Raw genomic sequence first — 16,626 nt, 5'->3', positions numbered from 1 at the left:
CAGAAGAGCATGTTTTTAACTTGATTGAGGTCACATTGGTTTATAACGTTATATAAATTTCAGGTGTGCATCATTATATTTCAGCTTCTGTATAGACTGCATTGTGTTCATCACCAAAGTCTAGTTTCCATCGTTCACCATACGTGTGTGCCCTTTACCCCTCCACCCTCCCCCACCCCTTCCTCTCTGGTAACCACCAATCTGTTCTCCTTATCTATCTGTTTGTTTGTTTAACTTCCACAGATGAGCGAGGTCATATGGTATTTGCTTTCCTCTGTCTGACTTGTTTTTCTTAGCCTAATATCCTCAAGGTCCATCCATGTTGTTGCAAAAGGCATGATTTTGTCTTTTTTATGGCTGAGTAGGAATACCATTGAGTATATGTATCACATCTTCTTAATCCATTCATCTATTGATGGGCACTTAGGTTGCTTCCAAGTCTTGGCTATTGTGAATAATGCTGCAATGAACATAGGGGTGCATGTATCTTTTTGAATTAGTGTTTTCATGTTCTTTGGATAAATCCCCAGCAGAGGAATAGTTGGATCATATGGTATCTGACCTTGAAGGGATTAGATGAGATGGCAGACTTTCTGTGGTCATCCCACTTCCTGCAACACAGCAGATGATGGGAGACTATTGGCATTACCCGGGCCTTGGCTCAGAGCTGGCCTTACTGGGGACACCACCTGCAAGGGGAACAAGGTGGAGATATAGCTCCCAAGAGTTAATCCCATCCTCCAAGGTGGGAAGGGGTGACAGGAGCCTGAGCTGGAAGATCCCCGGTGCCATAGTGGGGCTAGGGCAGGTAATAGCTGGAATCTCCATCTATTGCCCCTCTTTGCTTTGTCTCCCCGGGTGATGTCAGTCAGGATTCCTTTGGCTGCAAGTGACAGGACATCCGACTCAATAGGGCTGAACCAAAAGGAAGAAATTATTGGTTCCCCTAAACAAAAAGCCCAGGGCTTCAGGCACAGCTGGATGCAGGTGTTCAGAGGATGTGATCAGGCTTCTTCATCTCCCCTTCTGGCTGTGTGCTGGCTTCTTGTGCTGGCTTCCTCTGTGCTGGCTTCTTGCACAGGCCAACTATCCCCAAGAGGTGGCAGAAATGGCCACCAGCAGCTCCAGGCTCAGCAAGCCATGCAGAAAATTGGCTTCTCTTTGCTGACATTTCCAGCAAAGGTCCCAGGTAGGGTTCTCATTGGCCAGGCTGGGTCACCTGATTGCCCCTGCAGCACAAGTAGAGTTAACCCCATATAAACCAAATGGTCTGTGGGTGGGGACAGGAAGAGCCCAGGGGAAACCCAGGGGTGATGTTACCAGGAGGAGGGCCGGAGGCCGGGTGGGCCGAACAGCGGTGACCCAGAGGGGATGGACTCTGTCTAAGTCGGTGATGTCTGGCTAGACCAGGCTCCCTCCCACGCAGGGAGCGGAGGGAGAAGATCCCCATGCTGGCCCCGCAGGTCTCAGCCTCCGTTTCAGAGGCCGTGTTGGGCCAGGCACGGCAGTGGGAAGCACAGTAGTACTGCAGCTGCCCTGCTGGCAGACAGCCCTGACCCCAGACTCCCCCACCCCAGTCCACTTATTCTGCGGAGTGGTACGTTTGTCTCAGCCTCGCATCCAGAGAAAACATTTACTCTAAAACCAGAACGTTCTCTGGTTTTCCTGGAAGAGAGTAATTAAAGATACTTCCTTAATTACAATTGATTTGACAGCCACTGATGGGGCACTGGCCACGTATAAAGACGAAGAGCTGCTGACTCAGGCCGAGGAGAGGGTGTCGCCCACCTCGTCTCCAGGCGGCGACAGGCGGCAGGTTTGTGGAATGCCTGTCGTGGACAGTCATGTCTCCGCTCAACCCCATCTAGAGAAGCGGCCCCTAGGCCAGGATGCGCTGGGGACTCAGAGGTCGATTGGAGGGAGCAAGTCTCTGGGTTGGGACCTGGCCAGCCTCAGGGTCACAGAGCTCTCTCACCCCGATCTCGCCTCTCAGAGGAGAGGGCATGACTCCCTCGACACTGAGTCAGCAGGGACTGATGGCAGTCTGCCCCCAGCCCCCAGGTAGAGACGCACACTCACGGCACCCCACAGTGTCCCCAGCGAGACAGCGGGTGCCCTTCCCAGCTGTGCGACTTCAGGCCAAGTCCCTGAATTTTACTGGGCCTCAGGCCCCTCAGCTTTAAAGGGGCGAATCATCCCAGTTCGTAGAATTGTCTACAGGGACTAATGAGGTTATTGATACAAAAGCCACAGTGCACAGCAGGCCTTCAATAAATATGAGTTCCCTTCCCAGAGACGTGAGCCAGATTCAGAGGAGCAGCCCCTGGTGTGGGAGACAGGCACATAAAGAGATGGATATAATAGAGGGATCTCAGGAAAGGGGGGAACAAGTGCTAGCTGTCCCCAATATTCATTCCCTTTCTTTCTTTTAGCAATATCACCCAAGTTCTAGCTGGGCGCCTAGCCACCCGGCACGAGACTGCGTCTCCCAGCTTCCTTTGCACCTGCAGTGACATGACATTAAGGTCTGGCCAACAGAGTATAATCTAAAGTGATATACGCAGTCTCTAGGTTATGTATTTCAGAGAATGGAGGTGTCCTCCACTTCCTCTCTTCTTTTCTTCCTGATGGCTGGAATGTAGTCATGATGACCAGAACAGCAGCAGCCATCTTGGATCATGAGGTAAAACCTGTGGGCAGAAAACGGCAGAGCATCAAGAAAGAAGGAGCCATGCTGCCTAACCAGCCCTGTGCAACTTCTACTTGAAGCGTTTCATGAGAGAATGATCTCCTGCGTTCTTGTTTAAGGCATTGTGATTTTGGAGTTGTAGTTTATTAACTAACACAGAGGGCTTCCAGGTTGCAGCCCACAGTGTGGACTTAGGAAGATCTAAGCCCAGGTCCTAAGTGTATATATAAAATAGCGAATAGGAAATATTTACATGGATATTGAACATCTATTACTATTTCTGCCCTGCCCTCTATGCATTTATTGACCTAAAGTCACAAATGATGCCTAAAGTCCTGATGCCACAGGGGCTAGAGTGACACAAAACAGACACCTTGTAACTGCTTCCAAAAGTTCAGAAGATAGGAAAGCTCATGTGCAGGAGGAGCCCATTCAATGTCCCAAGACGGTAAAAAAGTTTCCATGAGAACCTGAGCTCCACACAGGCCTCAGGAAAGGTCGCAGAGGGGCAGCGAGCAGGGGTCCCCCAGCAGCCGGAGCCTCCCACGGCCACCTCGCTGTGAAGAGGCAGCCCTCCTGAGGAAGTCTTAGGTCAGGCAGCACATTGCAGAACTTCTTCCGTCTGAACGCAAAGCTCTATGCTGGCACAGCCCGGGAACAGGCTGTGGATGAAGCTTGTGGGGATGTTTGCGTCGCCGAGTCTTTCTCAAGTTCTCAGTTCTTGGAAATGCCCCACGAATGTGATCAAAATTGCTGCCCCCGTTTGCGCCAGCTTCTGTGTGCCTCGTTGCTCATCTCGTCTCCTGCTCTAGCGTGTTCCCGCAGATGGTTCTCAGGCTCCCTCCGCTCAGCCAGGCTGGGCTCTGGCCCTGCTTCCACAGCACTTCCACAGTTGAGCACCTACTGTGTGCCAGGCACAATGCTGGGCACTAGGGACATCACCCGGAATAGGACAGACATGGCCCTCCTCCCACCCCGCAGAGCTCAAAGGCTGGTGTGGGAGACGGGAGGCAGAGTTGTAGCTAGAGTGCTGGAGGCTCCCAGACAGCAAGTCCAGGGGCTGCTGGCAACCAGAGGAGGGGTCCCTAACCTTCCAGGGGGTCAGGGAGGGCTTCTCCCAGGAAGTGACATCTACATTGGGGCCAAAAATATAAGTGGGCAACAGTCCGGAGAAGGTAGGTGGGTAAGTCTAGGCAGAGTGTCTCAGGTAGCTTACACTGCATGGCAAACAACCCCAAGACTGCATGGCTTAAACCAACACACTGTGTATTGCTGCTCATGACTCTGTGGGTCAGCCAGGCAGTTCTGCTGGTCTGGACTGAGCTTGGTTGAGCTCCGCTGGGTTCATTCAAATATCTGTGGTCAGTTGGAGCTTTGGCTGGGTTGGCAAGCTGTGGCTGGGTGACAGGGGTGACTGGGCCATGGGCCTCTCAGCATCTGCTGGTTGGCCAGGGCTTATTCACATGGGGTGGGGACTGGCCTAACATCACTTCTGCCACATTCTGTTGGTCAAAGCAAGTCACAAGGCCAGCTCAGATTCAAGGAGTGTGGGCGGAGCTGCAATGTCACATTGCAAATGGGCATGATAAGGGCAGGAGTGAAAAATTGGGGTATTCTTTTTTTAAAGATTGGCACCTGAGCTAACATCTGTTGCCAATCCTCTTTTCTTCTTCCTTCTTCTTCTTCTTCTCCCCAAAGCCCCGCAGCACATAGTTGTATATTAGTTGTGAGTGCCTCTGGTTGTGCTATGTGGGATGACACCTCAGCATGGCCTGATGAGCGGTGCCATGTCTGCGCCCAGGATCCGCACCAGTGAAACCCAGGGCCGCCGGAGTGGAAAGCATGAAATTAACTGCTTGGCCACTGGGCCACCCCTGGGGTATTTTTGCGTCAACCTAACACACACACACAGAGGAAACACAAAGGGGAAGCCCAGATCTCAGCACAAGCCCATTCCAAGAGCGACAGTGTGGTTGGACTGTGGGATTCCAGGGATGAGGAGGCTCCATAAGCCAGACTGAAGAGGTCAAACTTTCACCCATGGGCAGTGGGAGCTACGAAGGGTGCCAGGCAGGGGAACGATATCTGGTTTCACTCTAGAGCACTCTGACGGTCCCCGCCTTCCTTAGTCCAGACCTCTGGCGACAGAGAGTCCCCCGGGAAAATTCCGACAATGAAGAGACTACATAGCAAAAAATGCATGCCTGTTTTAAACCCATCCCCTCCAAATCCTACATCCTCCTCGGAGGCAACCACTGCTATTACCTTGGTATGAATCCTTTCAGACCTTCTTCCGTGCCTTCACTTACACACAGACACGCACACACAAGTTCTGTCTTCTTAGAAGGGGAGCATATTCCACACGTGCGTTCTGGTTCATTCACTTTCACTGCTGTGTACTATTCCACCATATGAATAGACCGCAATTTATTTGTCCACTCTCCTCTCGAAGGGCATTTGGGTTGTTTTGAATCTTTGCTAAGAGTGCGATAAGCGTCCTTGTGTATGACTGTAGGAGTTTCTCTCAGATTTATACTAGAGTGACAAGAGGGGGATGTGGCATCTTCAGTTGTATTAGACGTCACTGAATTCCTTAACAAAGTCACTACTGACTTAGCTCCCAGCAGTAACACATTTCTTCATGCTGTGGACACGCGGCATCGATAGACGTTTGAATGTTCGTCATTCTGCCGGGTGTGAGCTATGACCTCACCCTTGTTGTAACGCCCCTCGTCATTTTAAATGGCTGCAGAGCACAGTGAGGCAGTAATTTAGCCAGGCCCCATGTGATTGACTTGGAAGTCAATTCTTTTTTTTCTCTTCCAGATAATACAGCAATGATTTCTTTTCCAACTAATACCCTTCTAGGACAGACAGTGGAGTTGCTGGGCTCAAAGGAATATCTTTCCACAGGAGGCTGTGCCCCCGTCTACCCCCTGGTGGAGGCAGTGAGGGCCTCTGCATCCAGCTCCTGCACCCTTGCCAACAGTTTGTCTTCAGTATTTGTCAATTTGATGGAAAATGGTATCTTATCATTGTTTCAATTTGCATTGCCCTGAATGCCAAGGAGGTGGAGGATATTCTCCTGTGTCAGCCGACCTGTCTGTTGAATTGGTTAGCTACATTTTTTGCCCATTTTCCCAATGCATGTTGTCCTTATTTATGGAGACTTTTGCAAAGCAATTTTATTTTAAAATTGCTCTTTCATGACTTAAAGATTCCTTTCTTAAAAAACAAAACAAAAGGAGGGCCACAGGTTGACCAGGGAGTGTCTGCTCCAGGCAAACCCCACTGGGAGGCCTCCAGCTGCTACTTCTCGAGCAAGTGAGGCCAGCAGTGCCTGGGAACAGGAGCGGCTGCTAGGGCAGTGGGCCTGGAGAGCTGCGTGGCTGCCTCCACAGCCCAGGTGTGCCCAATGTTCCGTCAGCATCTCCAGCGCCCGGTGAGCAGAGGGCACAGAAGGGATCGAGCATCTCAGCTCCCATCATTTTGTCGTGGGGGCTGAGAACCAGAGAAGTCAAGCAACTCATCCAAGGTCACACAGGAGGGTTGGCTGAGTTGGGGTGCCAGCGAACAAGGCAGGGCTGTGGTGCCCCATCCCAGCCCTCCCGCCCCAGTCATCAGCTCAGAGCCTCCCAGCCCAATCAAGGGCTAATTGGAGTGGTGGGGGGCCGGGCTGCTGGTATATAAGACGGGCAGGCAGGCCTGGCAGCCTCACACCTGGAGGCGGCCAGCTACCAGCATCTGTGTCTGCGCCTGCCTGTGCGATGGCTCCCGGGAGCATTGCCTCCAGCGACACCTCGACCTCCGTGACCTCCACGACCTCCACAGTGGGGTTGCCCGGGTCGTCTGGGACTGAAAAGCCAGGTGAGCAAGGGGAGGCAGCTCCTCCCTCACCGTTGCGAGCCCTGTCCTCTCCCACCGGCTGTCTGGCTCTAGCACCCAGCCTGGACTGTTGGGTTCCACTGCCCATCTGACAGAAGAGCTGTCGCCAGAGGCAGCAGGGGCCAGGTAGGGCCCGGGGGTGCTGAGGCCAGCCCAGCTCAGGGGAAGAGGGCAGAGCGGGGCCTCCCCAGCTGGAGCCCATTTCCTGTGGGGGAGGGCTCGCACTGGCAGCAGCTGTGGGGCAGCTGGTTGGAGGGACCGCCAGCGTTTGGTGCAGGGCTGGGCTTTGGATCTAGGGCTGCATCCCAATTTTCAATCAACAAACGGTGCCTCCGGATTTCTCTGGACATAAAGTCCACTGAAGCAAATAGACCCAGTTCATTCCCTCCAGGAGCTCCCAGCTTGACGGGCAAGCGTGCCTCATTAACAGATGCCATTTGACAATGTGGCACATGCTTTAATGGCGGGAACCCAGAGGGTTGTAGGAGCTCAGAGGAGTCGCCTAACCCACTCTGGGGGGTCAGGGAAGGCTTCCTGGAGGAAGTGACCCCTGAAGGAGGGATAAGCCTCACCCAGGGGACAGAGGGTGGGGCAGGGAAAGTGTTCTGTGTATTTGCAAAGCCTCCTGGGGCATGCCGGGGGGGGGGGGGGGGGGGGGGGGGGGGGGGCAGGGGGGCGGGGGGAGATTCCAGGTGCCTCAGGGGCACAGGACGGAGTTGCTCGCTCTGGCCTGGGAAGGATGAGAGCTGCCTGAGTGACCATGGAGGAGAAAGGCCCCCCATGCAGAGGGAACAACACAGGCAAAGGCCCAGAGGCAAGAGTGCTGGTGGAGCCTGTGGGGAGGTGCCAGTCCTCCTGGCTTGGGGCAGAGGGAGAGAACAGTGGGGAGAACAATGCTGAGACAGAGCAAGGCCAGCCTGGGCCTCCGAGGCCATGAGTGGTGAGGCTTGTCAGCCCATCCACTGGAGGCAGGGGAGGTGAGGGTGGGAGAGGAGTGAGGAAAAAGGATTGGAAAGGGAGAGAGGCAGCAGGGCAGAGGCTGGGCCCTGGGGCCAGAGAGGAGAGGCCCGGCCTCCTGGAAGGGGCAGAGTGGGTGTAATGGGGGAGGGGAGGGGAGGGCCAGGACAGCCCCTGGGCTCATGCTAGGGTGGCTGGGTTAGGCATGGGGGCAGGCGCCGTCACCAGGAGAGAGAAGATGGAGGGCAAGTTCGGGGGAGGCGGGAGTTCTGTTCTGGGCGTCCCGGGGTACAGTGGACGTTGAGTAACTGCCAAATGAGCTGAGTCCAGCTGGAGGGACAGGGGAGGGAGGAGTCTTGGGGGTCTCCCTGAGACAGGGCGTGGTTTGGGGGAGACAGGGGAGGGGCCATCACTCCAGGCCAGGCCCGAGGGCCCCTCCGGAAACCCTCTAACACTGCAGCTGGGAGGGCTCAGACCTCCTTAGAGGACCCCGTCCCCACTGGACAGATGGGAAGACTGAGGCCCCCTGAAATCCTGGGGGGACTGAGCCGGGACTCCACCCATTCACAGGCTTTGGCCCCAAAGTGAATATTCCCAGATGCTGGGCTCCTCCTGGCCAGGAGGCCATAGGGGTTGGATTAGACTAAGTCTCTTCACAATTTGTGCTCGCGATCTAGAGTTTTGGGGTGGGTTTTTTTCCCCTACTTTAAAATGTGTTTTAAAAAAAATATTTTAGCCAATTGATTTCTTTATTGAGTCTTTAAGTTTTGCAAATTGATCAGAAATCAACGTTTCTAATCACCACATTTAAATCAGGTTTCATATTTAAACCACTTTTGTACACCTTAGGGTGACTGGAGGTGTCGCATGCTTCCTCCCTCCCCACCCCTCGATCCTATTCTCTTTTCCAACCTTTTTTTATAACACCTTATTGAGATATAATTCACACGCATACAGTTCACCCATTTAAAGCGTACAATGGCTTTTAATGTATTCACAGTTGTGTATCCATCTTCACAGTCAATTTTAGATTATTTATGTCATCTCAAAAAGAAGTCCTGCACCCATCAGCAGTCACCCTCCATCACCCCCTACCCCCAGCCCCTGGCGACCACTAATCTGCTTTCTGTCTTCTATAATTTGCCTATTTGGGACATTTCATATAAATTAAATCACACAATATGTGATTTTTTTGTGACTGTCTTCTTTCACTGAATGTAATGTTTTCAAGGAACTACTTCATTCCTTCTTTTGTCTGGATGATATTCCATTTTAGGTCTATACCACATTTTGTTTACCCATTCATTAATTTATGGACATTTGGGTTGTTTCTGCTTTTTGGCTATTATAAATAATGCTGCTGTGAACATTTTGTGTACAAACGTTTTTGTGGACATATATTTTCATTTCTCTTGGGTGTAGACCTAGGAGTGGAATTCTTTTGTAATGTTATTATGAAAACTTTCAAATGGATACTAAAGTAGACTGAGGGGTATAGGGAGCCGCACCCACCCACCCCTGCCCCGAGCGCCCATCGTCCAATTTCAACAGTTATCAGCCTGTGGCTACTCTTATTTCATCTACTGGGTTATTTCGAAGCAAATGCCAGACTTATCATCTCATCTGTAAATAGTCCATTATTTATCTTTAAAAGATAAGAACCTCTTACAAAATAATTACAATACCATTAGCATCCCTGAAAAAACTGGTATCATCCTTAATATCATCAAATATTTCCAGTGCTCGTATTTATCTAGCTGACTTTTCTTTTCCAGTTGGATCATTTCACTGGCATTCTGAGTTTGAGCAAGGACCCCACGCTGCGTTTGGTTGAAAGCTCCCTTCGGTGTCTTTCATCTCTGGCCCCCCACTTTTTTTCCTCCTCGGGTTCTTGTAGAAGCCGGGCTGTGTGCCCCACAGAGTTCTTCGTGGTCAGGAGTTAGCCAATCCGGCCCGGTGGCCCCTCACAGAGGCCCTGGATTTCCTGTGAACTGGTGTTAGGTTTAGACAACTGACCTGATTTAGGTTTGTTTTTTAGAAGGCCTATTTAGTTTTTTCAGTGAGCCTTTATGGAGTGTGTGGCATGTGCCCTGCCCCTGGGCTGCTCCCAGGCCTGTGGCCAGAGGCACCAGCGGGGTGGACTCGATCCCCCGACCCCTTGCCCACTAGCCCCGGGCCTGGCTGGTGCCTGTGCGTGCTTCACTGGGCGTGTTGCGGTCCATCAGGCCTGAGGGTGGTCTGGGCTCTGGGTGATGTCCTGCTGTCTGTCCGCAGGCACAAGCCACAGCAGTGTCCGAGCGCCACGCCGCCACCCTCCCGTGCTGCACATGGTGCTGGAGGCGCTGCAGGCAGGGGAGCAGCGCCGGGGCACCTCAGTGGCGGCCATCAAGGTTTATATCCTGAACAAGTACCCTGCGATGGATGTCATACGGCTCAAGTACCTGCTGAAGCAGGCCCTGGCCACAGGCATGCACCGTGGCCTCCTGGTCAGGCCCACCAACTCCAAGGCCAGGGGGGCCACCGGCAGCTTCAAGGTGAGCCTGCCTGGGGCGAGGGGGTAAGGGGGCAGCCACAGGGTGAGAAACATTTAGCCTCAGGGTTCGAGCTGCCAGTCCAGCTCTCCTCCTGGCCTCTGTGTGCTGTTTCCCTGCTGGAAGGCCTTTCTCCTATTTTTCCCTCTTGTTCTTCCGGTGTCTTCTCGGAAACACCCTGTCCTCTGGGAAGGCTGGCGTGTGTGCTCCGTCTGGGCCCCCACACAGCCCTGGGCACCCTGCTGTGCCCACCTTCCTCGCCATGGGGTGTTCAGTACCCAGGGACTGTCTCTCTTGTGTTCACTTCTGGGTCCTTGGCATCCACAGCCCCTTCCTGGAATTCCTCACCACGGATGAGGCCGACCCAACCTGGGGCTCTGGAAGGTCAGAGTTGGGGTTTGCTCCCCATGTTCTCTGGCTCCAAACCTGGGGTCCCCAAACCAAGGCTGGCACTCCCCCTGAGCTACCACGTCCTCCTCTCTCAAAGAGGAGGGTCCCAGAGGGGACCTGTCCAGGGTCACCCACTGCTGAGGGAAGATTTGGCACAAAATCAAGCCCCAGCATCACTACTGCCAGCTGCCACCTGAGAAATCTCAGGGACCCAGACATGGGGGTCTGCCTGTCATTGCCATGCCTCAGCACATAACAGTTGCTCTGACAGTCACCATGGAACACTGTGGAACAATCTCAACTACCATGTTCCAGTCCCTGTGGTAACTGGGTGGCTAAACACAGGAAGTCCCACCCTCACAGAACTGGGGGTGGGTCAGAGCTTGGACACAAGCCATGGCAAGCCCAGGTGCATGGGGTGAGGAGAAGGAGAGCAAGAGATGGGCACGTGTGGCTGAGTGGGGCTGCAGAGCCTGGGACATCACGGAGTTAGGAATGCGTGTGTGTGGGAGTAGGGGTCATTTCTGGTCTTGGCAGATAATGGTGAGTCATGAGGGCTCAGGGGCAGGGAGAGCAACGTCATCAGAGCCGGGATCTAGAAGAGCAGGAACCATCTGTTTGTCAGGGGACCTCATATCCCCCTGCCACTCACACCTCCCTGATGGCCCCACTGTAAAGATGGGGAGACTGAGGCCAGTGGGGAAGAGAAGACTCGGCCAAGTCACAGAGCTGGGGAGGCCGAAAGGAAGTTGTGAACTCTGAGCTATCTGAGCTCGAAGTCCTTATTCTGCTGGGCGTAGAGGGAGAGGAAGGCATGGAGAAGTAGAGGTGTGAAATGGGGCGGGGCCTTGGGGGAGACGGAGGAGGAGTCAGAGCGGCAGTCCGTGGGAAGGCTTGGGGTAGAGTCCAAGGAGATTCATGCAGGACCGGAGTCGGGGCTCCCAGTGTGCAGGACTTGTTCCCAGAAGCCTGGTTTTGAGGCCTCCAGACATGGGGGTGGGGAGAGCGTGGTTGTGCCCTCATGAAGCAGACACCAGCGCAGGGAGGGAGGAGAACCTTGGGCGAGTCTTGGAGACTCAGGTCCCCCAGCTCCTGAATGGTGACACCCCTCCCTGGCAGCACGATACAGGACAGCGTGGGTTACGGCTTTGGGCATTTAGGAGGGGTCATGTGTCTTCTCCCAGGCCCTTGACCACATTCTTTGCCCCCTCTTTTGGAATGGGGCCTTCTTCTCTGAACCTGATGTAGAGTGTAGGGGCTTGAGACACCCAGAACTTCTGCTCCCAATCTCACCCCTTTCTCTCCTTTGCCAGTTAGTTCCCAAGCACAAAAGGAAAATCCAATCCAAGAAGACATCCACCACGACGGCCCCCAGGAGACCCGGTGAGGCCAAGGGGAAGGGCCCCAAGAAACCGAGTGAGGCAAAGAAGGACCCTCCCAATGCAGGTGAGATGAAGAAGGGACCCAGGAGGCCAGGAGAGGTGATGACGGCTTCCCTCAAACCAGGTGCAGCCGAGAAGAAGGCCCCCAAGAAAGGCAGCCGGACCAAGGACCAAGAGTCAAGACGAGGCGAGGCCAGGAAGGCCCCCAGCCAGCCAGACAAGGCCACACGGGCCCCTCCTAGTGCCAGCGGGCCCGGCAGGAAGTCAAAGGTCAAAGGCGGAAGGAGCAGCCAAGGTAGGTGTGTGAAAGGGGTGAGAGGAGGGCATGGAGTGTGTTCTGGCAGCCTCTGGCCAGAGGCGGGATGGAGGGCCAGCTCTGGGAGGGGTGTCCTTATCTAGGCTTGACCTGAGACCTCAGGGGAACAGGTTGGGGTGGGCACGGGAACCCGGAGAGAGAAGGAGCCTGCTGTCTCTGAGAAGGGTCAAGGGAGACTTCCTGGAGGAGGCATCCCAGGCAGGAGAATAGCCCATGCAAAGGCCTGGAGTTAGGAAGAAGGGGGAGCTTTGGAGGAGGTGCGAACAGTTCCGTGAGCAGTGTGGGAGGGGGAAGCGGGAGGGGGCTGTGAAAGGCAGTAGGAATCTGGACGTTATCTGGAAGACGATGAGGAGCCATGGAAGGACTCTGAACAAGACACAGCTAGGGTCCAAGGTATTTTTAAAAATGTATCCCAGCTGCTGTGTGGAAGGCAGCAAAGACTAGAGGCTGATAAACTCTTAGGGGCCTTTGGTGTGGGCAGGCACGGAGCAGGGGGTCCTCCCGGTGCTTTGTTTGGAGTGAGGGATGGTCATGCACAGTCCAGTTAATCCTCCAATGATCCTATGAGAGAGATGCTGTTATGCCCATTTTGCAGACTAGGACATCTAGGCTCAGAGCAACTAAACAACTTTCTCCAGGTAACACAGCCTGTAAGTGTCAGGGTGAGAACTGGGGCCCGGGCAGGACTGGGCTCCGGGGCCCCTGAACCTGCCTGCCCACCAGCAGCTCCTCCTGAAAGGGTCATTCCCATACGCCCTCCCCCACCTGCCAGCAGATCCTGAGGCCCACAGGAAAACGAAAGCTGGGAGTCAGAGTTCAAAACCCACGGTCACTAAGGTAGGTGCCTGCGGGATGTCTCTGGTCGGAGCCTCCACCCTGAACGGGCCGGAGCTCGGGCGTCCCGCACCAGCCCCGGGAAGGGCCAGCGGGAAGTAGGCAATTAGTTTTCCTACAAAGCACAGTTCACTTTCTTCTCTCCGGCCTTCCATAACCCTGAGGCTCGCCATCCCCATTTTACATATAGATTGTGGCTTAGAGAGGTGGAGGTCACTTGTCCAGAGCCACCCAGGGGTTTCCACCTTACTCTCGTGAGCTCCCAGCTGTGTGCCCAGCCCTGCCAGCTCTGTCACCTGGCTCCTGGTCTGCTTTCTCACAGGGCAAGAGTGCTACTGCTTCCCCAGCCAGAAAGAAGGTGGGGAACAAGGTCCCCAAGGAGGCCACTGCGCAGGGGGCCAGGGAGGGGCCAAAAGTTAGGGCCACCGCTCCTTCTAAGGGCAGTGGGTCCAAGACGATGCCTGCACCACTGGCCGGGAAGACAGAGGCGCCCAAGGACCTGAGAAGGCCTTGCACGTCCACCAAGGCCTCAACGTCCAACGTGGCCAGTAAGAAGCCAGAGCCGAGAGCAAGAGGCGGGGTGGAAAGAGACTGAGAGACTGCTCAACTTTTTATTCTTTGAAAAACCGTTGCTATTTATTTCACTGTATCTTATTTATCAATAAAGTTTTTTTTTTTTCCTCCACAAATTGGTTGGGAGGAGGCTAAGGTCCAGGGATTTGGCCCTCCAGAGCCAGGGCCCGGATAGGAGCTCCTGCCCTGGGGAAGATAGACTGTACAATGTAAAGGCCTGGTGTAGGGATCCACGGGCATGTAGGGGACAGAGGAGCACAGGCGGGGTTTAACCCAGCCTGAGATCTGGGACTGCTTCCTGGAGGAGGCGGCTTTTGGTCTTAAAAGATGAGCAAGAGTTGCCAGACAGATGAGGAGAAAGGCATTGCAGGCAGAGGGCCCACTGTGTGGGGTGGGACTGGATGGTGTGATGGATGGAGGGATTTGTGGCTCTGAGAGGAGCATGGGGTGAAGGGTGGCATGAGCCACTGGGCCTTCGGGTGTGGGGCAGGAAGGTGTGCAGGGGCAGACTAGAGAAGGCAGACTTTCCCTTGGGGGCAGTGGGGAGCCAGGGAGTGTTATAGGCAGGGGAGAGACTGATGTGGTGTGTGTTTAGAAAGAGTCCTCCAGCTGCGAAGACGAGGATTGGAGGAGCTGAGAGGAGTCAGAGATCATCCACAATGGTTACTGGGCATGACTGCTCAGTACTCAACACAAGGAGGAGAAAGTGCCACGGTCCTGAGGTGGAAACGTGCTTGACAGGCTCATGGGGCTGCAGGGAGGCCCATGTGTCTAAAGCTCAGTGAAGGACAGTAGCAGGAGACAAGGGCGGGTGCTCCTAAAGCATCTCTGACACTCTTCCCATGGAGAGGAGGAGTCTCGGTCCCTGTCCCTTGAATCTGGGCTCTGTGATTGCTTGGCCAACAGAATACAGTGGAAATGACATTATGACAGTTTCCGGGCCCAGGCCTTCAGAGACTGGCATCTGCTACTTCTTGTGTGGGTTTCCTTGATACTTGCCCTTAGAACTCAGCCACCACGCTGTGGGGAAGCCCAAGCAGCCGGTGGCAAGGAACCGAAGCACCCCAATTTCCAGCCCCAGCTGAGCTCCCTGACCAGCCGGCACCAATTTTCCAGCCTTAGGAGTGTGCCATCTTGCAACTGGATCTTCTAGCCCTGGTTGAGCTGCCCCAGCTGACACCACTTGGAATAGGGACAAGCCTTCTCTGCCAAGCCCTTCCCCAACTGCATGTGCATGAACAGCATAAAGGATCGCCATCTTAGGCCACTGAGTATCGGGGTGGTTTTTCCTGCAGCAGTAGATAACCTCAACAAGGGCTGCAGGGTAGACAGGCTAGACCCTGACGGGCCTTGTAAACCAGGGAAGGGACTTAGGGTTTTGTCTTGTGATAAGGAGCTGTTAGTGGATAGCAAGCAGCAAAGTGGCTGCAGGGGGACACGGGCAGCAGTAGGAGGCCGGCGAGGAGGCCCTTGCAAGGGTCTGGGGGAGGGTGGCCATGGGGGAGGGATTAGGAACGGTGGACTCTGGGCAGATGTTGAAGCAGGGCCGATGGGATTTGCGGAGGGATTGGACGTAGAAAGGGGTCAGTGATGAGTCCACAGTGTCGAGTACACAGCTAGGTGAATACTTGGCGACCATTTCCTGGCGTGAGGACTCAGCTCCGTCAGGAGGCACCCAAGAGATGGTTCAGCTGAGCGGTGACAGCTGAGCCAGGGAGGGGGCAGAGAAGAAGGGGTCAATTTGAAGGGAGTCAGGGGTAAACTGGACTGGAGTTGGGAAGGCAGCAGACGGGGCACAAAGGGAAACTGAGGCAGGCCGACATGGAGCATCCGACTGTGCCCTTCCTGCCCCTCCTCCCTCAGTCCCACCCTCTCCCCCGCCAAGTCCCACATGAGGCTTTGTGTAGCTGTGCTGACAGCTTCCCTGGGGTATCTGTAATGTGGCTGCCAGCAGGGCCCCAAGGGGCACCGTGAGCAGATGGCGGGGGGCTGGGCTGGCGCTTCCTGCAGAGGGTCTGTTTCTGCCTCTGCTCCTTTCACGGCTTGGCTGGGGGCTGTGGGAGGCACCCTGGGCAGGCTCTTGGGGCTATCACTGGGCATGTCACCCCACGAGCCGGGGCGGGCCAGGCCCCCCGACCCAGCAGAGGCCACACAGCATCTAGCACCGTGAGACTCGTGCCAGCCTCCTCCCCTGCTCGAGGACACGATGCCAAAGTCTCCACTTCCTGTGACCCTCAGACAGAGCAAAGGGACACCCATAGCTGCGAGGCAAGTCTTCAGGGCCCCCGACGGGGACTGTGGGTGGTTCACAGAAGTTGGCCACCTTCTGCACTGAGAAATGACCTCAGAAACGAGAGATTTCCTCCCTTTGCAAAATGCACTTCTAACTTCAAGAAGGAATTGCATGTTAATCAGGCATTAAAACCGGCTGTGGAATATTTAATGACATAGAAAGATGTTACTGACATATTGTTGCATGGGGGGAAAGGCAGGTGACAAAATGGTGTGTACACCCCGCTCCCGATTTTTCTTCTCAGCCCCCACCCAGGCACGCGGGCACGCCATCTGAGACGGTGTTCTCGGGGACTCGCCAGGGGTGCTGAGGGTGGCTTTCATTTTCTTCAATGCTTTTTGTACTTCCTGACATTTCTGCAGGAAACATGTATTCATTCTAGAATCACACCGAAAAGAAAAAAAAATCCCCATCAAACGTGTCAATAACTTAAATTAGAAAATCTGCTGCTTAATAAAAAGGGATCAGTGCTCAGAATAGAAAATTTGACAAGACAAAGACTCTCTCCACCCAGAAGCCGCTACAGGACAAGGCTATTTTTAAAAGCTTAAAATTGTTTACTTTTCTCTTCTCACTTTTCTGTTCTCATTAATTCTAGAACTGGTATTTGTGGGATTTTGTTTAAATTGTATGAATTTCTCTGTCCTAGTTCTCGCTTTTGATAAATGTATGTGCACTTATTTTTCCTGCATAAAAGGAAAGAACTAACTTGAGTTGATTCTATTTTGGAAATGGTTCTCCACGACCTTTTCTGGGGGGTCGGGGAGGAATCTCAC

At 54.0% G+C, this 16,626-nt stretch overlaps 1 protein-coding gene across 1 annotated transcript; it reads left to right on the top strand.

The window, feature by feature from the left end:
* Nucleotides 1-6,342: 6,342 nt before the first annotated feature.
* Nucleotides 6,343-13,688, top strand: H1-8 (H1.8 linker histone). Its single transcript, XM_070237213.1, has 5 exons — nt 6,343-6,556; nt 9,806-10,065; nt 11,766-12,129; nt 12,923-12,987; nt 13,307-13,688. Exons 1-5 carry the CDS (start codon nt 6,457-6,459, stop codon nt 13,577-13,579), a joined length of 1,062 nt encoding a protein of 353 aa, XP_070093314.1. The 5' UTR covers nt 6,343-6,456; the 3' UTR covers nt 13,580-13,688.
* Nucleotides 13,689-16,626: the final 2,938 nt, after the last annotated feature.

Source organism: Equus caballus, chromosome 16 (assembly GCF_041296265.1).
Source record: "Equus caballus isolate H_3958 breed thoroughbred chromosome 16, TB-T2T, whole genome shotgun sequence".
Lineage (NCBI taxonomy): Eukaryota > Metazoa > Chordata > Mammalia > Perissodactyla > Equidae > Equus > Equus caballus.
This window is presented reverse-complemented; position numbering and strand designations above follow the sequence as displayed.